Source organism: Agelaius tricolor, unplaced genomic scaffold, assembly GCF_023055355.1.
Source record: "Agelaius tricolor isolate 1412-34295 unplaced genomic scaffold, bAgeTri1.0.p SCAF_10, whole genome shotgun sequence".
Lineage (NCBI taxonomy): Eukaryota > Metazoa > Chordata > Aves > Passeriformes > Icteridae > Agelaius > Agelaius tricolor.
The window spans coordinates 11,602,526-11,627,483 of NW_027269270.1; the positions used below are offsets into that span (position 1 = coordinate 11,602,526).

Here is a 24,958-nt window from a genome sequence, read left to right on the forward strand (position 1 = left end):
TGAACTACAAAAAATGATTGAGAAGAAAACTGAGCATCATTAATCCAATAATTAAGTCAAAATCATGCCAAAAACTTACATAACTGTCAGTGAAAAATACAGTAGTTTTCTGTTTCAACAAACTGGCTCATTAAATACTTGCTAAAGAATATCCCTGACTCCTCTTTCACTGCCGGAACTGCTCATTCCCAGGACAGAAAACATGTACCCACCAATTCCTATGGAGCTGGTCTCTAACACACAGGAGGAAACAGGCACAAAGAGGCAGAAGCAATCACTGACATGTAAGAACAGAAGGAAATGAGCTCTCCCCCAGAGTTTCAGAAAAAACTAAGAGCCATAGATCTCTAAGGCACTTACTTCTGTGGCACCAGAAAAACCTCAGATTTCCCTTTTGGATGCAGAACAATCCATATGTTCTATTAGCACACAGGAAAACTCAGTGTACCTGTTCTTTAACATAACCAAAATTGCACAGCACCTGGAGCTGGAAGTAGAATTTTTTTGTTCCTGTCAATTTTTATAGCATCATCTCTCTACTATTCATCTCCATGTGCAAAGATCTGTCTCTATGTAATTGCTTATTCATGATTATATAATGAATATATATATAATTATTTCTGTTGTTATTTTAGACAAAAGGCTGGCTTCATCGCTTGATTACCCTACTCAAATGTATACACTTTCCTTTTAAAATTAAGAAGGGCTCATAGTCATTGCCCATTTACACATACTCTGCACCCTAAATATTATGAATTAATCAAATGTTAGGCAACATAAGCAAACAACATTTTGGACACAAATGGGAAACACTTCTCCCCGCATACCCTGCCACAAACCCACTCGTAAATTCTGACAGCTTTCTATTCTTCTGCATTCAAAAGAAAACATGAGCAGCAAAGCACACTGAGACCATGAGCACAGGAAGCAAGAAGATCATTGAGACAGGTAATTTGGCCTACAAATTAGTAGCAATGGTAGGTCTAGAGTTTGGAGATGGAATATTTTTATTTCACAATAATTTTAGCATGACCTTACCTGAACATTAGCTATAATTAAAGTAATCTGCTTGAAAACTCTTTGTCACATCTGTGAAGAAAGGAGCAGAGCATGTCAAGCCTCCTAGTGACACAACTTTTTTTTTAATGAACTGCTCTCAGAAGTGACAAGACACAGTCTAAGAATCAGCAGTAAATGGAACTTCAGTTGTGGGTGGACCATCCAGGCAAAGACAGAGGATAGTCAGGCACCCAAACCATCCCATTTTATCAGTATCTGTCAAGCTGAAAGGTAAGTACCATTCTCCACAATTGTATCCAAAGGCTCTGCTCAACATCTACATGAAAGCAATTAACTTACTGCTCACACAAAGTGCATTTAAAATTTAAACAACTGTAAGTGTGAACATACTGAAGAGTAAACTCTTCTCTTTACAGATGAAAATGGGATTAGGACTATTCTCACAGCACTGTGAATTCTCTATGTCCTACATTTAGTAAAACACATCATCTTTTGATCAAAGATCACACAGCAATCAACAAAGCTGTGTAAGGAACACTGGCATTTAGGCCAAACACAATCATTACAGAATATATGGGGTTCAGAATTAAGAATGCATCAAAACCATCACTAGATTTTATAATTCAAACAACATTCATAGAGCAAGTAATAAATGTGGTATTTAAAAAAGCATTTTCCAAACACAAGGTTACTTGCATTCATCTTATTACACTAATATTAATATCATATAAATAAAGTTATTCCCATTTTTAACAAATTATTTATAATTACAATTTATCTTTATTTATCTGCATACTAATAACAAGTATGCTACCTAAAGATTATACTCTTACCATTCATACTCCAGAAAAGCCTTTGACATCAAGTTATTCTGCTTTCCAAACTATTAAAAAACTGTAATGATTCACTAAATGTCACTGGAACTTCTTGATTACAAGTGCAACTGCCTAACTTTCAAGCTATCTTAAACTCAGTATCAATAACCTGCTGCAGTCTCTACAAGGTCATTTGCATTAAATTGCAGTCTTTTGTTTTCACTCCCGTAAATTTATTTGATGTTTTCAGTTCTGTGCTGAGCCTCAAAATGTAGGTTTGATTAACAGCTAGGAAAGCTACCTTTCAAAGAAACACACACAGAACCTAACCTCCTAAAATGAAAAGCTGCCTTTTAAAATACATACTGCAGTCAAGGCCACCAGTGAGGGTAAAACTAGCTCACTGGTTTGAGATCTATGACAGCAATATCAGTCTACTCTACCCAAGAGAAAAACACAGCAAATGGGAGCTGTGGACAAGCACAGCTTCCCTGACATCTAATCACCTGCACCACTGTTTCCATACTGCCTGCATCACTGCAACAAATCTGTCATCGGTTTCCCTTAACCATCACCAGAATCAAACTTTGTATTTATTTCCATACATTCACAAGCACGGCAGACCGGTTTTCACACACAAATGTCCTGCTCTCATCAGACCTCACAAGTTCCTGTTCCTTGAGAACAGAGCCAAAGTCATGTTTATGCAAAAATAATAGGGCATGATGTATTCACACAAACCTACTAGACAAGGCTATAAAAAACTTTTTCAAGGCAGCAGTACCACAGTTTAAAATGTACATTTATAAATGTATTGTATAAATGCAATTGTATTTGCATCACAAATTGTATCACAAGAACAGCATGCTAACATCCCAAGGCATTTACATCTAAAATACAGTTAATACATAGTTGTGTTACTAGCTACTCATGACAGTATTAGACTTTGCTCTTGCTCCAGAGGAAGCAGCAGTGGGGGAACCCACTCCCCTGCTCATTCAGTGAAACCAGAGGAGGTTTCAGCCCTCTCTGGTAGCTCTTCTGCAATAACACAGCTGAGAGAAGTGGGTCGTTTTCCAGTTCCTGCAATAACATAATTATTGTTGGAGTTCCAGAGCCAAGGCCAATTTTGGCTTTAATAGCAACACAGTATCAACACATTTGTGGCTGTAAGAGGCTAGGCCAATACAAATGCACTGAATTAAGAACCTCAGAAACAGCAAAGGTCCATAGGCTTAACTCTATTATCTCATATACCTACTGTTCTACAATTCTTCATTCACCAAGGACGCTTTAGTATGCAGAGGTTTCACTGAATTTATGAGTCAAAATCATTGATAAAGTCAAATTTAATTTTACAGTTACTTAATAAAAATAAAGCAAGTGGTAGCATTTGCAAAAACTACTTCATATGCAAAGTGGCTTTCACAAGTAAAAACTACAGTCATATAGTAATTACATTCTGCTGTACAAAAAATGCTTTTGCACAAATTGTTTCCTCCACTATCAATATTAGATTAACAGACTTTTATCTCTGTGTCTCGAAATCTAACAAAATCTATCATTTCTAAGAAAGGATATCTACTTCAGCTTTACAAAATATTATCTAGTCACAGGGGTTTATGTAACAACTGAGTTATTTCCCAATCTTGCCAGTTTCTTTCTTCCACTATAAATTCTCAATTCAATTCATTACATAGCAGTGACTGAGGTCAACTAATGGCTTTGATTTAGAATCACAAACAGAGTGATCTGTGGCAGCAGCAGCAGATTCTGCTTCCAAGTGTCCGGTCTCCAGGAGAGACTGTTTCATGCACTGCCACACATCACAAGCTCCTAGCAAAGAAAGCTAAGTAGGACACACAGCCATATCCTCCACCATCACAGCTTACACCCTAACGTTCCCCCCCAAGCAGTCAGGGAGATGCAGGACACCTGTAACTGGCAGGGTGTAATTGCAGCATAGCCGGGAAGATGCACACCCTATTGGGCCGGCAGCTCCCGAGGGAGGCTGGCAGGTGTGCAGATAACACCCACATCAGTTACCACAGCAACACGGAGCTCCGGCACCCTCCCACTTCCTCAAGCACTCAAAAACACTGAGGATAGCTCAAGGAATGCAAGCTGCTGGAAAGCCTTTCCTCCTCTCCACGGCAAAGGCAGCCCTGTTATCCTCAGAATTCTTCCCACATCACCACCCTAACTAATACAAGTCTTTCAATGGCTATTCACTTTTCTCTACCTCCTCACACAAGCAAGCCCCAAAATTTTACCACACTGGAAGGAATACTTTGACTACCTTTGGTAACTATGGCTAAAAAAAGCTTGAAGAGAAATAAAGATGCATAGCTATCAGGCAACATGAGTATGCCTTCCAAAGACAGCAGATAGAGGGTTTAAACTAAAGGGGGGCAGGAATTTGCATAGTCACTCTTCATTTTCTAGGAAATAAAGACACTTGGATTACACAGATCCCTTCACAATGATCAGTTAACCTTAAATTTGAAATTATTCTTGCTTGGCACTTTTAAAAGCTGCTACCAATTCAGACACAATGAAAGAAAGGAACTGTCTTCAGATCCATGCCCACAATCTGACAGAAGAGAAAAAAAAAAAATTTATTTTATATGAAGTGTACAGATCAAAATAAGAAACTTTCACACAACAGCTGCAATATACAATATTCCTCTAGGAGGCAAAAGAGCCACTGGCAGCATCCCCCAAAACCTAGAGATTTATGCTAAATTAGCAGAACCTGGGTGAGATGCAGCAGCAGTTGATCACTCAACAGCACAGAATGAAAGAATGAAAGGTTTCCATGAAACCTTTCTATGAAAGGTTGCCCAGTCTGTCCCTCTTTCTTTCCTGCATTAAAACAAACAGGACAGCTGTCCTTGCCTGCTGCAGAACCACTTAAAGGCCCAAGTCTCTGACCCCTGCAATGCCACACCCTGAGTGCCTGAGTGCCATCACCTCAGATGCACATTTGCGCCCCGTTACACGACCAGACAGCGCCATATTCTTGTCTGACTGACAAATCACAGCAACCCACACAGCTCACACTTCTTCCTTGCTGCCACCATAAACGCTGCCAGAAAGAGAGCAGAAGCAAGCAACAACAGGCTGGTTTGTTCTTGATATCCATGTTCATCCTTCTGAAAGCTGACCCGTCGTACAACCCACCTGCTGAAGGTGGTGGCAACGCTCAATGATACCCAGTCATATGACCCATGATAGAGATTAACTGAACAAACCACCATGATGAAGTGAAAGAAAGTTAGTGAAAGTTCACTCTGAAATCTGAAAATCAAAGCCAGTGCCTTCTTATTAAGTAGATTTGTTCCCTACATGTCCTGAGAGAAGCTTCTGCTCATTTTTCTGGCAAAGAATGTTTTTACAACCTTTTGCTCCTGTTACCATAGCACTGGACAAAATACAATATTGGCAGAGTGAGAATGGGATTCTGGCTTCAGAATCCCATTGCAGAGACAGTTAGCCAAACCCAGTCTCCGTTCTGCACTTACTAGAAAACTTTTTAGAAATATAAAAGTCACCTCCTCAACTGAGGAGTCCCAGTCTGATTCCCAAGGGTAAACTGCTAGAAATGAAGATTTTCCAGAGCTCTTCTTCATGCTTGTAAGAGAGTTGTCAACAAATAAAATCTTAAGGTTACGGGAGGTTTTTAATTTCGACTAGACTCAAACTTTGCTATGCTGTTACAATTTAGGAATCTCAGAAAATAAGCAGAAGAAAACCCTTTTCTGCAAGCACTGTAAGTAGCAATTATTCTTTTTCCTAGCTTAACAAGCAGTTTTGGTCCATTTACTTCAAAATTATAAGTAAACCTTCTGTCAATTGCTATGTAGCTCAAGAACAGCAAGCCAAGTTGCTATATTCAACCTGCAGTATGTAACTTAACAGCACAGCATCAAATGTTCTGTAATTATTTCCAGCAAGATCTCTATTTTACACACACATTTTCTAAGCATGACCTACATTCCCATCAAGAGCAATACTTCTTACCCAAAGAGAGACTGTTTCATGCAAGTGGTAACTTAGTTTCTAAAAACAATATACAGCCATTTTACATGTATAAAAGGATGTGCATTTGATTTTCCATGTTAACTATACTGCCACTGTAATACAGTAACCTCCATCCAATTTAAAAACTACTTCTTTCTGCAAATTACCAAGTTACCTTTTTAAGAATTAACAAGTATCACACTGAGTTATCAAAAGCAATATGCTTGATAACCAAATCCAACTTTGGCAAAGTTTTTCTCCACATACAATAATTCTAAGATTCCCCAGACTTGAAACAAAGCATTGCAGGTCACTGAGCCATTTCAGAATTTCTCTCTAACAATATGGAGAGTTTTCTGTCTGGTAAAGAAAAGACAGGACTTGAAACAAAAACTACCAGGAATAAGGGTCTTCTTGCTTAACTATAAAGGCCCATCATTCAGAACACCAATCAGGATGAGCTTGAGGAGACCATATTTTTTTGAAAATTCCTTCAGAACTATATCAGAATTTCATACAGTAAATGTTTAAATCTGCTGTCTTAAAACAAAGCACTGTAATTACCTAATAACCCATGGACCCCCTGGCAGAAGCTCTGTAAATTCTACAAGGTTGTTTTTATGCCTCCACACAAAGAAAGTAGATGATGCACCAAAAACATTCTTTGAATCGAAAGCATTTAATAAACTTCAATTAATACAACAAACCCCATGAGAATGACTGCAGTACCAAACAAGATTTGGTACTATTTCTAAAATGTATGAGTTCCTTTGTCCTAACATTGATGTCAGCTGAAGACAACAAACTATAACTCATGTGAAAAACACACAAAATTACACATGAGGACATTCTGAAAAACAAAACTTCAGCAATATCCCAGTGAACATCCAGGAGAAAATCTCCATGCAGGATGTTGTAGAGGCTGCAGCTAAGGACGTAGTTCTATCAGAACACCTTCAAAAAAATCAATCAAGTTATTTGGGATCCAACAGAAGACAGCTCTGTAAACCTGGAAGCAATTCTAAAATGAAAAATAAGCACTACATACAATGGTACAAGAAGTTCTACAAAGTCTGTCCTGAAAAAGGTGGTTACCATAAGAGCTTCAGAAAAGGACAGAGGAATGAATCAGACAAACACTCTCAAAGTAGTAGAGCATTGCTGCAATGCTCCAAAATTCACAGCTGCCCACCTCTGCACACATATTAATGATGTTCCATACCTCAATACCTTAGCTTCCACTAAAGCACTTCTGTAACAAAAAAAAAAACAAAAAAAACCACATCCGCGGGTACTATCTTATTTTACCAAAACAGGTGAAATAATAATTTTTCTTGTCTCTTTTTATCTAATGTGAGCCAGATTTTCACCAGGCCCTTTAAGGTTTGTTCATATACTGACTTCAGCACTTACTGGTGCTGTTCTGCCCAAGACCTTTATAAACATTCCTTAGACAATCCTATATCAGACAGAATGCATTTCTTTAAGAGCAATTAAACACCTTTTTCCCCTATATTTATAGAATTTTGACTATTTTCAATATGTATAGATTGGTAAGCATTCATGTTGGACAGAGAAGACACCATCAGTCAGACATCTCAGCAAAAGACAAATGTACTGAAATTTTTACCCTACAACAGACACATCTAGAGTAGCCCAGTAAAACTTAAGACTAGGATTTTCATTAAGTAAATTAATACACTATTCTCCTCAGCTAACAAAATAACTAATAATGAATTTTTTCAAATGCACAGTCAATTTTTTCAAACAATTTTCAAAGAAAAGTCATATACGGACTACGGTTGTTTCAAATAGGGGAAACCTTTCCTGCTATACAATCTAAATTCAGTGACAAATATTTCAGGAAGGAGTCATTTTAATCCCACAGTTAAGAATTATCATGCTGTTTCCCACATAGGCCAAATTCCATCATCTCTAACTAGGGCAGGAGCAGGCAGCTTTTCCACATGCAGGGAACTCTCCCAGTGGCCAGAGCTCTCATCCCGAGGGCTGCACGTGCTGCATGCAGCGCTGCAGGGCCAGCACACACCCACTGCACTGCACTGCACTGGAGCGGCTGCCACAGCACACAGGGGACACAGCATTACCTGGGCAGCACCAAACTGCAGAAATGAAATCTTACAGCATGGAAGTGTAAGTGACATTGCAGACTGGTGAAAGAACATGAGATTCCTCTCACAGGAGTTTTATGCTCCAATAGAGGATATGAAGAGTCCCCATGACTGTGTTTACTTTCACCATAATTATGACACAGGCTGAGTCTCAATTTTCACTTATTCACAAATTTTCATGTTATTCTTCTGACAAGTCTCAGCAATTTGTTGTCACAGAAATAGAAACATCAAAGAAGTGAAATGACAAAAATAAGAACATTTCAACTGCTGAATGCTTTTTCTATGTCATAAAAGATTGTCTTGCTTTGCATTTTTCTTTTTAATGTGAACTCATTTTCAAGTTGTCTCAACAGATTGTTATAACTATATATTCAGCAAGTGCTACTACCATCTGAAGGTAGGGTTTTCTCTACACCTTCATGAATTAAAAGTGTTGCATGAATGACCTATTCATTTGACAAGACATGCCTAAATAACATCAACTCTCTATACATCCATCCAGCTATGGCAATAAATAAAACCATCCTGAAGAGTTCCACAACATGAATCCTAGGTTTTAAGACAAAGATGCACAGAGAAAGCACGAATTTTCAAGCTGCTTTTCAGACAAGCAATTCTCTCCTCCTTCAAGAAGAATCTACCAACTGTATAACCTCTAATCCTCCACCTTCCTAGACACAAGCAGTTGGATTTTTTTGTATTATGCATCATCTTCCAGTCATTTTACTGAACAGTTTGTCCCTACAACTCAGGAAAAAGCACTCATATTCCCCCTACAATTAGTCACAGAAAACCATGCAAACAATTCTTGAAGGACTGTGTTCAGAGCCTTAAGGGCATATGGAATCCAGAGCAAAATAAACTCCTTCCACTGTTTGCACACAAAAGCTGTACTTACCCTGATTTGTGAAGTACAAGATCTAGATATGACATCACTTAAGAGCTGTGCTACTTAAAACCAACAGAATTAGGTATAAGAAGCTGCCTGCTCAAGTTGGGATCTGGTCTGTGCAGAGGCACTTACCTGTTTAGCACGCACACAAAAAAACAAGCTAAAAAGAAGCTAAATGTAATAGAATTCAATACTCTGAGACTTTACCAGTGGCAAATAAATCTCACTCTTCTCTGTGTCCTTAACAAAATCTACAACTCAAAAAAAGATAAGAAAATTTCAGGGAAAGTAAAACACATGGAAAATATTAACCTCTGCTCATCATAAGAAAACAAGGGAAAATCCCCTTCTCTTTGGAGAACTTTTAAGCACAGCCTTTACAGACACAAGTGGATTATTGGCAATGTATTCCCCACTTGTTCTTTAATGAAAAAATTCTTTCATATGTGCATAAGTGGTTAAATAAGTTATAACTCTCCATTAATTATCCAACTGGTGAGTGAATGAGACAATTCATAAGAGCCTGTCTTGCATAAGGAGTACAACTTATAAGCCATACTTTAATGAAGGGTCTTAAAATGGTACAAACATCTATAAGAAGCTCATCACACTAATAAGCTCTGTTATCCAAGGACCTGCATTTGGTGGACAGATGAGTACACAAATGAGAATAACAAAAATTAGAGGTTTACCCCTCCCTCTTGCTCCAGTCATCAAAACTGCATGTATTTGTAGCATATACTGAATTACTGACTCCAACAAATATAAAGATTGCATATATATATATTTAGAAAATACAAGATGTACATTTTAAGCAGATAATAAAATGGGAATGATTTACAACAGTTCTATTAACTCATTCCATCAAGTGGTTACAGAAGTGTCCTCAGTTTGGAGATGATTTAAATTAATTATTATTATTACCACCAGATAAATGTAATAGCAATTCAGAGTCTACTGATAACTTTCTACCTTCTATTATCCAAACTGATTCATTTATACAGATGCACATATAGTCAAAGAATTACCTCTTTCTTTCAGGAATGGACTGCTCTTGTGACAGTGCACTCAGAATGTGAGAGAAATGCTTCAAAACCAACACCCTCACTAATTTAGGCTGATTACACACTACTCTTTGATCCAGAGATTCTGCATGCTCAATCATTCTGCCCCTTCTGAGACAGAGTCACTTCATGGGCATCACACCTCTAAGGACAACACAAACATCAATAGGCCTAAATCTTTGAGGCTAATTCCTGAGATCTCTAACAGAGGAATAAAGTGAGAAAACTGAGTACATCAATAAACACTGCAGACTGATTTCTCATAAATAACAAATAAATGTACTGTCACAGTTTCATTCTTCTCTACAACTCCTTTCACTCCCAGTTCACTAGTTATTAGTCATGGTGGAAAAAGCCCATTAATTTTACTACCACCATTTCAGCACACACATATATACTCCATCACATAAAAACCTTTAGCTCTCTTTCTCACAAATGAAATTTATCTAGATCTTATTAAATTGACATGAGTAAGTCAACACATTCATTCCCTCTCCTTAAAAGGCAAATCCAACACCAATTTGTGCAAAAAAGCATTTCAAAGGATCCAGGATATATCATATTCAGGATACAGAAACTACAGTATTAAATAGAAGCAATATCCCCAATAATCCAGTGAAATGAATTACAGTGGACAGTGCAAAATACTTCATATAAGAGACATAAAACTCCATCATGGAATAAATGCAAGGCAAAAGAATATGAAAGGAGAAGATAGAACTGCTTCTATTCTCATTATTTATTTAAAATGTCTAGCCTTTCTAGAATATCATTAAATCCTAAACCTTAACTCCTAACAATAATTCCATAGATTAAGTAGCATTACCTCTCAAACTTAATTTAGTATCCCTGTACTTTAACCAAGAAAAATGGGAAACCAGCATACATAGTTCATACTTTTCTAAATATTATTTGAATAATCCTGTAATTCATTACTCTTCTGTCAAAACTAACCACTCCTTTTTTGAGCATCTGCTCATATTGGCATTTTTCAGTGTCTCTGAAGCCTGTCATCCACCTCAGCCTCTTCTTTTGCTGTTAGCACTGTGGAGGATAAGAGGTTAACTTTTGTTTTTACTATTTCTCATCTCCTTTTGGCTAACTATTTTTGGGTTGTCCCTTCACAGACCCTCCATACAGATAAATGTATGTTAGCTGATTCAAAATAGCCATTTAATTTGGGATATTTAACATTTTTACATTTCCCACAAGCTGCAGCAGACCACTGGTTTTTACCCAATTAAAAGCAGGTAGACAATAAACTTCTACAACCTGCAGCAAACACTCTGCCTTACATCGACAGCTATGAAAAAGCTGCACTTCTCAAGCCAATTTACGAAGTCGCCATCTAGTTAAAAAATTAGAGTGAATTACAAATGCTGCAATGGCCAGCATTGCTCAAACTTACAGTATAAAAGGACACACTTCAAGATAATTGAGAATCTGCACTGTATATTGAGTGAACACATACTATTTAATGATTATTATTAAAGTGAATCAAGACAAATCAGTGTGTTTTGAATTCATACACTACTCAGTAATAAATGGCTTTGCACATTTTGTTTGTTAGACACACTAAAAGTTTGAGTTTGAACAGAGATGAGAAATACTATTTCAGCTAAGCTGGTATATTCCTGTCTGGCAAAAGCAGCAGTATCAAGAAGACACTTTGTTATTTGAGACAGACTCTGCAGAAAATCAAGCACTGATTGTGCTTTTGAAAGCCCCACAGGTTATGTGCACCAACTCTCTGGTGCTGAACAGGTGTCAGCCCCACTGCACACAGCTGTCACGGGGGCCACACAAACAACACCTCACGTTTGCACTACAGACCTTCAGGCCCAAAAAGCAGCACTACTGCTGCACAAAAGTTCAAAATAACCACACTTGATAGCTGGGATCTTGATGAACTTCTCACCCTAAACTGTCCATCTAACAGCTCACTGCCTGGATCATTCCCTCCTCCTCCCTCACTTCACACTCCCCCCACACCTGAGCAAAGCAATGGCACTGCTCTTGTCAGCAGGAAATTCACAACGCACTTACAGAATACCCTAAGAAAAACATTTGCACTTACTTGGAAGAGCCTTTAAGAAAAAAACCAGTAAATTTATGAGTTGGCACAAAGCTAGCTTTGGCTGTGTGTTATATCCAACACAGACAGGCTACTAAAACCCCAGACCAAGTAATATTTGTTCCTCATCCTGCATTTCACTGAGCATAAAACAACTTCATCAAGGTAACACTACACCAATAATAATAAGGCAAGTGCTTATTATTATTCAAACTGAAACACCATTAAGAATACATATTACAATGACATCTACTGGGAAATAAGCTACAGGAAAATGGAATAGCACATATAGAGTCTATACTTCAAAACATATACATTTAAATTTGACAGAGCAACTTAGTTGTTGCACCTGAGAAACAGAAAATTAAGATTTCTCACTGAAATAGACTCATCTCACTTGCAAAAACAAATTAGCTCATTCTATTCAAGAAAGAATTGCCAACCTAACTAGTGAGAGCCCTGAGAAGACGAAATGCTCCTAAATTCAGTGTGCTGTGATGAGGTTTCATCTATTGACATGGAGTTTTGCTTCATAAAACAGCCCAATGACTGAAGTTCCTGGTAGGGATATCCAACAAAATTTACAAAACTTAGATGACTAAGCAAGAGGTCAATTTCAGGTGTGCAATTAAGTGTGAAAACAGCATTTGAAACAAAATTTTAAAAAAGAAAAAAGGCCATCAGCCTCTAGACATAGACTCTACTGAATAAATCTGCTGCAAATATGGTATTTAAATCAATGCTTTTCATCAAGAAAATATTCTGCTGAACACTACAGAGTAAGATTTTACTGGCTTAAAGCACTGACTGGAGACGCTCTTGCCTTACATAGGCACCACTTCCTGCCTCAGCACTAAGCCACAAAGATTAATAACTGTAAACTCAAGTAAAACACATGCAATGGACAATAAATTTCAGAGAGCTGATTAACTGTAGGATGCAGAAGCTTTCTACTCTGAATTAAAATTCTTGATCAATATAATTCAATAACCACAGTCTGAAAATAAACTATAGAAGGGAACAACTAGAACGCCACTTGTAACCAACATTTAGTGTTACAACATTTATATTAGCAACTTGCATATTTACAAATTTTATTTTCATACCTACACGTACAGTATTACCACCAGCAACTCCAATTACCACTAATAAAATGGCTCATGCTGTTTTCATATCCACTCAACAGAGGATCAATCCAGCACTTCCTGACCTCCAGGTTGAACTTGTGGCATTAACAAATGCATTAAATTAGCTTTCCTGGCAAAACACAGCACAGGTGATGAAAAAGGAAAGTAGATTGGTTGAGTGATGAATTCTTCAACAACTTTGCCAGCTTCACTGACTCACTTAAAGGAAACATGTTCTAATTAATCCTCACTGAAGTTCCCAAACCTAAGGAGCCACTTTAGTGGTAGCCAGGTGTCTGCAGGAGCAGCCTCTGTGAGAGGAGATCAGGAGCTGTTCCCACATCACCAGAGGCAGTTCTAAGCCAGCTCCAAGAGGGCCCCAGCACTGGCAAAAGCCAGTCAGCCATGCTGGTGGCACCTCTGTGCCAAGGCATCCACCAAGGGGTAAAGACCAGTGTGAATCAGCTGGGAGAGGAGTGAGAAACGTGTGAAAGACACAATCCTGCAACAGCAAGGTCAGAGAAGGAGTAAGGAGAGGTGTTTCCAGGCACTGAAGTGGAGATTGCCCTGCAGCACTGGAGAATCCCATGGCAGGGCAGATGGATATGCTCTGAAAGAAACTGCAGCCTGTGCAGAGCCCACAGAAGGAGCTTCTGGCAGGAGCTGCAGCCTATGGAGAGAAGTCCATGCAGGAGCAGGCTTTGGGCAGAACAGTGCCTGTGGGGTACCCACAGCAGCAGTCTGTTCCTGCAGGACTGGATGCTTTTGGGAAGAACCCATGCTGGAGCAATTCATGAAGAACTGCAGTCCATGGGAAGGACCTGGGATTTGTGCTCCAAAGCATTTTGGAGCACTTGGTGAAGGACTGTACCCCATTGGAGGGAGGCCACGTTGGAGCAGGAAGAACACTGTGAGGAGGAGAGAGCAGCAGAGACAAAGTGATATGAATGAACTAGAGCATCCCCCATTCCCTGTTCCCCTGCATCTGCATCACTGGAGAAGGAGGAAGTACGAGAGTTAGAAAAGAAGGAGTGAAATTGAACCTGGGAAGGGAGGGCTGGAGGAAGGTGGGTTTAGTTTTGACTCTGTTTCTCACTGTCCTACTCTATTTTTAATTGGCAGTAAATTAAATTAATACTCCCCGAGCTGAAAGTGGTTTGCCCACGACAGTAATTTGTCGGTGACCTCCTTGTCCTTAACTCAACCCATGAGCTGGGAATTTCTTTTCCTTACTTTCTCCTGTTGCTCAGCTGAGGACTGAGAGTAAGAGAACAGCTTGGCGGGGACCTGGCTGACTTTCAAGTTTAATCCACCAGTGCATATTCAAATTTAAAATCCCACGGTTTTCATGAAGTCCTACCATAGGCTGATGGACAAGATATACCCATGGTATATATTCACTGGGTATATATATACCCATGCAATATTCACTGAACTTAGGAGTGAGACAGTATAGCACATGGCCCATGTATCCCTTACTACTCTTTCATAGGTTTTTTAGAGTTTCAACTTGTTATCATCTTCCTGAACTTCTGGACTAATACTCACTGGAGCTAATCAATATCCACTTTCATGCCTGCAGAACAAGTGTTCCATCAGTGCTAAGATTAATCACCCCTTCACTGAAGTTGGATTATAGAATAAACAAGCTTAGGGAACAGAAAGAGCAAAAACAACTTTCCTCTGATATTCGCACTTCTGAAAACTAAATAGATTTTACAAATCTAACTCAGTCATCTCTGTTAAGGTGATACACATCTTCAGTAAATTGAAGAGAGATCATTCCTGAACTTGTTTATAAACCATATTTCCTGCAATTCCCTGTATAATTACACAAATTATATACTGGTACCAGTCATTACAAGCAACTCCATGGAAATTTGCCATTACTAAAGCTGTAACCATTAAGTTGCTGTTTGTAAAGACCACCATTCCTGTCATTTACAACTAATATGCTAAGAGATGCCTCATTCTCTTGTTCAGCCTACTGAAGATGCTTCCAAATCTACAGCCACTTGGGTTTGCTTATGAGATCTAAGTAAAAATAACAGAAATGTGGAAAGCAACTATGAAATTCACTGATCTATGGACTGTAGTAAAATTACCAAGAAACAAGTAGTTTTCACCTCTATGTCTAGTTAAATAATGCTATCTGCAGGAATGAAAGCAGGTTATTTCCAGTAATCAGCAGGATGGACTGACTACTAAGAACAAGAATAAAAATACTCTTTCTACCCTACCCCTCACAAACACCAGAAGACTGTTTCTGTATATAAAATGCAAACAGTGATGGCAACATGAAGACTATGAAGAGAGGAAAATCAGAAACTCCCTCTTCCTTTTTAGTCTCCAGAGCTGACAAGCAAAGCAGAATAATATTGAAAAACTAAAAAATATAGAGCCTTTTAGAAGAATCCAGCCAACACATCAGAGAAACCAGATCAGGGACCTCCCCCACCTCAAATCTCTGCACACCACACACTTACAGGTTGAAATGTCTCCACCTGGTAATTTTTTCTGACTCTTTCAACAAAGAGTTACAGACACAAGCATTCAATTACTCTAGAAAACTCCATGCACTGCACAAAAGAAAAAGCTGATTTTTAAAAAGAGCAGTGATAATGAGAAACAAACAAAAGATTATTTCAGAATAAACTTATACAAGACAAGCTCAAAGAAACTTAACAGGGCAAGCCAGTGTGGAATTTACGTCAGTAACAAGATGTGCAAGTCACATAACTGTACGGCCTTGTTACTTATACTACCATAAGTAGAAATTTTCTTTATGATACTCCTGAACAAAATTAAGAAGGAATAGGGAAACTTTGTAAACACAATACACTGCCCAATATAACTATTATCTGATTTTACGGAAGACCAGATAAATCATTGTAGACTGCAAATACCAAGTACATCAAAAAATCCAATTTTATAGAATTTCTCTGTTGCATGTTTAGACTGAAACAGGGGACACAGTACTAGTACATAAAGCATTGAAGAGATCATATCAAATTTAACCTGTGATTGACATTCTGTCAGCTACCACACAAACACCCTCCTAAACAAAAAAGCTTTTCTTCCCCTTCTCTTTAAGAAGCAGCATGACATAAAAAAACTGTATGATTTCTCCAAGTTATTAGAAGAATAAGACATTTTTGACACCAAAAAACTTTTTTCCCCCCAAACAGCAGTCCTTTCTTTCACTGCTGCAGGTCCATTTACTATATATTTGCTGTATTTCCTATAATTTTCCACAAAATTTAAAGCTGATGTTTTCTGATACATTACCATATCACAGACTCAAGGGAAGGATAACATTTTATGTAACATTCCCTGTTGCTAAAGTCATCTAGCTACATATCAATCATAATTTGGATAAACACTGACAAAATTTTTAAGAACAGATTTTTCATTTCATAAGCAGAAGTCAAATGAGTTGCAATTGCCACAGCTCTACTACTATGAACTAGCAATTTCCTCATGTATGAGATTACATTTTAATTATTTTGAAGCTGCAATTATGTTGCTGGGGGGGGGAAGAGAAAAACCCATTTGCTTTAGCGCTGTATTTCAAATTCTTTTACACTGGCCTTTGCCTCACTGGCTTTTGCAACAGTTTTTGAACTGGACAATAAAACTTCAAAGCAGCAACTGGCACAGAAAGGGAGTGGCTTGGCTACTGAAATAGATAAGACAGGCCAATGAAGGGCCTTCAATGTCCCCATCACCACAGCACCTACCATCCTGCAGATAAACTTAGGTCTCAGCCACAACCTGAGCCTCCCTTGATCTCAAGATTATCCACAACAAATCTTCTGTCACAAGTGAAATATTACAGGATTACAGTAGAATTAGTTCATCTTCATTACATGACTTTCTGGATGATTACTCTTCCATACTCTTCAGATCATTTACAAACCCATCTTCCCCCAAAAATTCAAGGCTACTATTTTGAAAATAATTTGGACTTCCTCCAGACATAACTTTGGAATAATAAATATTATCAGAAGCAAAACCACAAATATCCAATTAACCAACAGTTATTCCCATTAACCTATTCCCCTCCTGTAGAGCAGGAAAAGTCAGCTCTTTACAGAGATCTGGTGCAGCAGTTCACGCAGCTGTGGCACGGTGAAGGTGGGGCGAGCTCACTGACAGATTTGTTACTAGGACACTCGCACCACTAAATCCCGAATCCCCTCACACTGAACCTGCTCTCCATAGCAAACCCACCCTGTCCAAAAGCCAGATCCTTTTGCCTGGCTGATGTCTCCATTCTCCACTTCCTTAAAAATTTAATCATGTTGATGCTGTGACCCATACTGCACCTCACAGTCAATGCTCACAACACAACTTCATTCTTTAATTCTAACCTCCTCCTTAAAGCCCTGTGTGGCCATGATGCCTGGATAAATTGCCAGCAGTTGAGATATTGCTGTGTGGTGGTCAGAATCCATCAGGCTGACCAAGAGTGCCTCATTCTTTTCCTTCATTCACCATCTGTCTGTATCCAGCTCCTGTGATCCCAGACTGTCCTTATGGACTGTGTGCTGTCTGGGGCAATAACCATCTTTCTTTCGATCTCTGTTTGCACTAAACAGCATGGAGTCCCCTTCTGCAGTTTTCATTAAGGCACTAAAAGTGGATCTGTTCTGTAGAGATTTGCAAACTTTGATTTATACAAAGAATAAAAAAAAAAGTCAAAGGAAAAAACCCAACTACAGGCAGTTCTTTCTATCTGGTTCTGCCTTCCAATACTCCTCTCCCATATTCCAGAAAAATCACTTCTCAAAAAAGCAGAAATTTAAACACACATATGTCAGGTCATAACTGCAAGATTTCAACATGTCTCTTAAAAACCCCAAGTCACGCTAATTCAACATCAGAAGCGTCATTACATAATAAAATATATCTATATCATTTTACTATAATTGACCTGTTTTGTAAATGACCCAAAATATGCAAAGTCTTCTCTCTAAAGGACAGCTGGTCATTCAGCAATTCAAAGGAAACTGAGAGCTTTTTGACAGGGACATTCTAAGTATTCTCTGCCTCTGGTTAAATAGTCTCTCCCATTTTCACTGACAGAACAGTCTCAGCACAGATCTCATCACTAGCTGCCCTCTGGAAGCACACAAGCACTCTGCCCTTCGGGGACTGAATTCAGAAACAATTCTGGGACACTTTGGAATTCTCTCAATACTGACACCACAAATCCACATCATCCCCCCTACCTTTCCCTTCTGCACACTCAGACATGTCTCAGGGTGTCTTCTTGTGTTTGGGGGCAAAGTTTTCATTTGGACCTATTATCACTATCAAAATAAACCGAGAATATTTTGCCTTTCTTTCCACTAGAAAGAGAAATTAAAGAAGCAGCAGCCTGGCTTTAGAGCAATCACTGCAAAAACCACACTATGCGGTAGCACTTGCACTTCATCTCCTTCTCCCTAATTCTGTACCAGCTCCACTACATCACACTTCCATCCTGCACCTACCACTTGGTAGCTGCCCTTCCTATGGAATTCCAGTCCTGCTCGAGAAGGGAAATACAAACGGACAGACATAACTCTACTGAAGCCTATGTCATTCTCCTCTAAATTAAAAGGCACCAACACCGTATTTGCAGGAGTCAGCCGTGCCCTCGGTTTATCACATCACCTCGACAGCAAAGCAGATCAGAATCTGCGGAGGGGACGAAAAGGGGGACAGGGACACGATCCAGGATAAACATTTCACTCACAAAGTGGAAGGAATTCAATTTAGGAATCAATTACACATTTAAGCGCCTCGTCACGCCGGGGTAGCTCACGCTGGAGGTGAAGCAGCTTTCCCCCCCCAGCCCGGGCTGCAGCAGCCGGCGCTGCCCGCCCGCCGCCGCGGGCCCGGCGAGCGGGGCAGCCCCGCGGGCCCGGCCGTGAGGGCGCGCCCTGCCCGGCCCCGGCGCACCTGGATGTAGTTGGTCTCGCAGTACTCGGCCACCCGCTCCAGGTTCGTGTAGCTGTCGAACAGGGCCCGGCGCCCCCCCGGGATCTCCTCCTCCAGCAGCATCTGCAGCTCCGCCATCTTCACATCCTCTCACCGACCGACCGACTCACCGACAGACAGACAGACAGACCGACCGTGCGTCCCTCACCCCCGCCCGCTCCGCGCGCTCCCCCCGCCCCCCCGGGCTCCGCGCCCGCCGCCCGGGCCCGGCCTCGCGCCGCGCGCACGGAGCGCGCGCCAGACCCCCACCGCGGCGGGGGCGGGGCGCGGCCGCGCGCCGCCTCCTGCGCATGCGCCGCCCCGCGCGGCCCCCCGCGCGCCCACTTCCGTGCCGGCCGCGCGCGGGGGGCGTTTCCGGCGGGAGCGGGGGAAAGGGCGCACGGCCCCCGGGCGGCCCCAGTGCCGCTGTCCGGGAAACGATAAATAACTACGCGAGTGCGCCTTTTGGGCTGCCTTGGCTTCCTTCTAAATTGTCCCGCCTTAATTCACTCGCCCTGCGGCCACCTCTGCCCATAGCCCTGGGGGCTCCGAGCGCTATGTGACCCTCCTGCCCCTGGGCGACCGCTGAGCGGCTCTTGGGATCGCCGCAGGAAGAGCGAAACGTCCTCTGTGGCGATCCTCTCTGAAAAGCTGCTGTTCTACAAGGGCGTGAGGAAGGGTGAACTTCCAGCCTTGCCAAAAAAGCACATAATGAAGGGTCAGCAGAAAGAGAGGAAGGACAGCCTCGTGGCTGAGGCTGCACTGGGGCCATTAGTCAGGTCTGATCGGTCAGTTCCCGGCTTCAACACCGATTTCCTTTATGTTCCAGGGAAGTCACTCCAGGATTGTGATGAAAATGTCCACCCTTCGAGGAGCGTGCAAGGCTTTCCCACTCAATTCCTCCACCTGAACCTAGAAGTAGCCCTTCTCCCACAAAAAAAAACCCCAACCAACCAGCCCTCTGGGCAGAAGCGTCCCAGCTTTCTGCAGGGGAGCTCACGTGTCTCTTTGGAATAAGCTGCAGCTGTGATTACTCGCTCCTGTTCCCGTGGGGCTGCACAGAGCTCCTGCTGCCCGTGTGGTGCAGCCCAGGCGCGGTGCAGGAGCCTGGCGCTCCCCCAGCGCTCACGTTACAGACACCAGGTAGCTGGGCAGAGAGCATCCAGCGCTGCGGGACCTGGGCAGCAGCCTGCTCCTACAGAACGGCTGTTCTCTGGCTTTGGCTGCTCTTGCAAAGGCATCCAGCTGGAGATGCCTGACTTCTAGAATTGCAGATTATAAACACCTGGCCGGGTCAGGCAACAAACTAGTAATCTTTGTGGCCAGTCCTTGGAAATTTCTTGTCATAAAAGTAAAGTAAGATGGAAATCCCTGCCCTGAAGGTCATTTCTTCTTAGCTTGCTTAGTTCTCCTATATGAAGGATGAGTCAGGGACAGTGTTCATCATACTGGTAAAAAAACCCTCATGTGCAAATCATTTTTCTCCCATTTTAAAATGTGGTCTGAAATTCACAACTTCTAGTACTTTTCTACAAGCAGTTAGAAAGCCAAGGGTAATTTGTAGCTGTAATAGACTTACTCTCACAAAAAGGCTTATGAACCACAGAATACCCTGCCAGAGACGCCTCACCATGATGCTTGTGGGAGGAGAGAGGTGACTGCTCATGAGCACCTGTGCTGTCACTGAACACCCATGGGGTGCCTGAACACCCGTGGAGTCAGGCTGCCTGCAGTTCTCAACAACAGTCTGGCATTCTGCCCTAAACCCACAAGGAGCAAAGAGATGTCTCTTGGTGCCCTCTACCCACAGAGTTTATAAACCATGAGTTACACATCCAAAAATACTGGGTTTGGGGTAGTTAAAGAATGAGTCATGGCTGTCAGCTGCCCTGCTGATTGTTAATGCACGTCTTGAGAGAGCAGTCTTTACTGCAATGGCTCAAGGAAGGAAAGCCAGCCAATTCAACTCAAGAAGGCTGCTGTACAGTGTGGAGCTCCAAGCCTTATCCCACACCTGCAAGAATCATCCATGGCCAGGCCTCCACCTCCCCCAGGGTGTGCAGCTGATGGATAATGCTTTTGCAGTTTGGTAATAGGCCCCATACTCCCTCCTCCACTGCAGCTTCAGCTTGGATTCTGTTTGTGTCACATCTGCTGCTGCTGTTGCAGCTCCAGGAGTTGCTCATGCCCATGCTTCCAAGACTGTGTTTGTGCCAGGCTGGAGGCAGGCTGAGGCTTTCCTTCTCTTCTCATTCATTTGCTTCTCAGGTGTGAAGTCAAGCTGTCATTTGGCAGCTCCCCAGTAAACCTACATGATCTTTCTCTTGGCAAAACGAGAGAGCTGTCAAAATGTAAAGGAGAAGGTTCTCCAAAGATGCTGTTGGGAGTTTAAACTTGAATTAGCAGCACCAGAGTGCAGGGAGGGGCAACTGTTTAATTGTGTCATCTTCCCTCTGTGCCCTTGGGTGCCACCCGGGCCTGCTTTCAGTGGAAACCTGTGAGAGCCCATCTGCTCTCAGATCTGCACTCAACATCAGCTCCCACCTGTGGATCAGCCACCTCTTGACCTCTCAAGGGCTCTGCCTGTGGTTCTTAGGGTGCAAGAAAAAGCCTTATCTGAAATACATGCACACAGCTGTTCACCAGAGTAGCTGGACTAACCTGCCTGCATAATCAGGTGCTTGTTATCACAGCATGTTTACATTTTAATAGGGTACTCATTTATGGATTTAAATTTAAACATGAAGAGCCCTTCTGTCAGAATAATGACCATTCTATAATCCTCTGTATACATACAAAAAATAATTAGAAATAGTGTTTAAATTAGATCAACTGAATCCAACTACCACTTCCCTAAATTTACATAAATTACTTCCCATCTGTCAAGTGATGTGCTAAACTAATTTTAAGTTTTTACATTCCCTCAGCCCTAATTTATTACACACTGTAACTTCTCCAATTTTTTTTCAATCCTATTGTGCAAGATTTTCCCTTATATTAATATCTTCAGGACTGAGAAGCAAAGACATTTTTCACCTAAAGGTGCTGTTCAAACAGTCACCAAAAAATAGAAAGGCAAGCAGTCTAGAGACTTTAAATTGGAGATCCAAGATCCAAAGGCACAGGGAAACCACTATTCTTCCAACTTCTCTCAGATGTCAGGGTTTTAGCCCTGCCAATCACCCAAGGGAGTCCCCTCCTCACAAAAATTTACACAGGTGAGCCAACCCATTGGTCACATGCAATGCTGCAGCTGAGCACTCTGCATGGGTGTCCCACACATACAGTTTGAATCATCAATTCCTTATTAGAGAAAAGTAATAATGGGGTACCTCAAAGGCCACCTATGTTTTGCACAGAGTAAGAAATCACAATCAAAGTCTCTTCCATTTCTTTTGCTTTACAGAGAACTGAACAGCACATCACATAAGGGGTACAAGTAAAGATCTTTGGACAGATGACCAGGTCAGATCTTGGACAGATCCTGTTGCAGGTTTTCAGTTCACTTCTTTATATAACTGTGCTCTAGTTTTATGAACACTTTTCCTTTTATCTTTTCACTCTTTGTAAACAGCAGAACAAAAGCTGAAAATCCCTGTGCTGCTGCATCACATGGAGCTGAGCAGATCTGCAGCTGGATAAAGGACAAAGGACTCTGGTACCAAAGTTTTGCTCATGTGTACTGATGATATATATAGGCCCATGCCCTTTAGGAGGAAGGTAGCATTTACTGGAGGGGTGAGGGAGGGAAGGAGAATTGGGCAATTGAAGAAAAGAGTCTGTAACTGAAGCATGTACCTTCACTGCCCCAACAGAGACACAGTCTTCATGCTTGCTTCACGTGGTGTTTGGGTCTGCCTCTGCCTGGATAGCCACTGTTTGCCAGCCTCATAATCCAAAGCTTCTGAAGCAAACAGCAGTTTATTAAACTCCCATGGCTATTCCAGAGTGCTGGGGTGGCCTCCCAGCACAGAATGCAACTGTCTAATTCTGCAACAAACGGTGTCAGGATCTCAAGGCATCCTAAACACTCAACCTCCAGCGCTCACTGTAAACCAGACTGAAAAACCCACACACCCTGAAGCTGCACATTCTCCTCCTGCTTCCTCAGGCATTCAGCAATTTGCTGGGCAATCAAGATTATAACCACAGATAACCTCTCTGCTTATGAGAAACTGCTGCTGGGTAAAAGGCTGGCTGCACAAAGGTAGGAGAGTAGCTTCCATCTCATGGAAGTGTTTGCCCAAAATTGCTATTCCAGAACCATCTAGTGCACAGCTGACATCTCATACCTCACAGCACCTCCAGAGAGGAGCAGGAGATGCTGCAGAGATTCAGACCATCTGTTTGAGGGCACGTCTTATTCCAAATCCCAAGCTTTTTTCTAGTTTTCTGCTGAACTTTCTTTCAACAGAGCACCGTGTGAGGACAGAGCCAGTACAAGGGGAAGTACGCTCCCCAGAAGGAAGAGGTCAGGCCAAATAGGAAAAATCATCTAACGTTTCAGACATTAAAAGAAAACAAGCAACAAATGGTCTCAAAGAGAGGCCAGCACAAAGCATAGCTGCTCATCAGTTTCCTTCCAAGGGATCAAACGACAAGCATTCAGGGAACAGGGGAGGAAAGAACAGCTCTGATTTGTTTTTCCTGCTGGTATTCCTTCTCTAAGATGCTAACCCAGACCAACTGCCAGTCCTTTTCCACTCTCTCCTGATCCTGTGGCATCCCCCAGGTAAGGTCTAATATGGTCACTGAGCCACTGAAGGGTAGTTAATGCTCCACTACAGCACATACAAAAATTCATCCTCTCTGAAATATTGATTCTGGCTCACTATTACTGACTTACTGATGCTTTTTTCACATTTTCAAATTTGGTCTGCAGCAGCTGCAGCAGTCAGAACCATTCTTTGAGGTCTTTGTTTCTTCCTGAAATTTAAGTTCAGATTTTTAGGTACTTGCATAACTCCAGGAACTCGCCCCTTGGAGCTTTTCTAATCCTGTTCTGTTTGTAATCCTGCTTTTACCACATAAACCATTTAAAAAATATTTTATGATCTTGCATATTCTTTGGAGCCACCAAACTCAATGTGTGATGTTTCTGTAACTAGCATAACTCCCTTGCATAGGAAGGGAATAATTAATCACACCTTTGAAGTCATCTTTCCTCCTTCTATCACACATCTGGACAAGTAATCCCCTTTCTCCAGGCTGTGAAGGCAGCTTCTCCTTGCACAGCTTCTCTTCACTATTACAGTCTGCATCTCCCTCCTTCCCCCAACTGCTCTGTTGTCCTGCTTGGTGAACATACAGGAGCATTTCAGCCCTTTCTCTCACCCACAGCTAATTTTGACAGTATGGCAACAAGACAAATCTCAGTGATGCAGGAGGTGGAGGCTGATGGCTCCCATGGGCACAGTTGTTTCACCCACCTGAGTCTGAATCCAGTTTGACAGAAATATTTATGCACAGAAGGCAGCCAGGCCTCTCCACATGTCTCCTTGGAGAGGGAGCTGAAAGGCCTTATTTATTGCAAAGGCAAAAGCATCTCTGAATCATACAAGTGAGCTTTTAGCAGGAAAGAGTTAAGAACCTAAGCTGTACCCATCCTGCTGTAAACTAGTCAAAGTTACAATCTCTGCACCCTGGAGTATATGACAGGACCCAAATGACTGACTGCCACACATCAGCATGCAAGGTTTGATCTGTCTCATACAGGTATAAGGATTTTTTTTTCCATCTTCATCTATTTAGGATTGAGCTTTCTAGAAAACACAATGGAGGATTCACACCCCTGAATTCAAATGCAGCAGGGTAGCCTAACCTATTTTGCAGATGCCAGCC

General features: G+C 41.4%; 1 protein-coding gene across 18 annotated transcripts in view; it reads right to left on the bottom strand.

The window, feature by feature from the left end:
- The window catches only part of ABI2 (abl interactor 2), a 65,606-nt gene extending 46,215 nt beyond the window's left edge, over window positions 1-19,391 (bottom strand). For 6 of the 18 annotated variants that reach the window (XM_071434763.1, XM_071434758.1, XM_071434761.1 and 3 more), the window contains exon 1: window positions 19,100-19,387. In XM_071434763.1, the coding sequence (XP_071290864.1) occupies window positions 19,100-19,216 (117 nt within the window). In that variant the 5' untranslated portion in view covers window positions 19,217-19,387. Of the gene's footprint in view, window positions 1-19,099 lie in introns of all 18 variants that reach the window. The other 12 variants (XM_071434765.1, XM_071434753.1, XM_071434749.1 and 9 more) reach the window with 4 other exon arrangements.
- Between the last annotated feature and the right edge of the window lie 5,567 nt (window positions 19,392-24,958).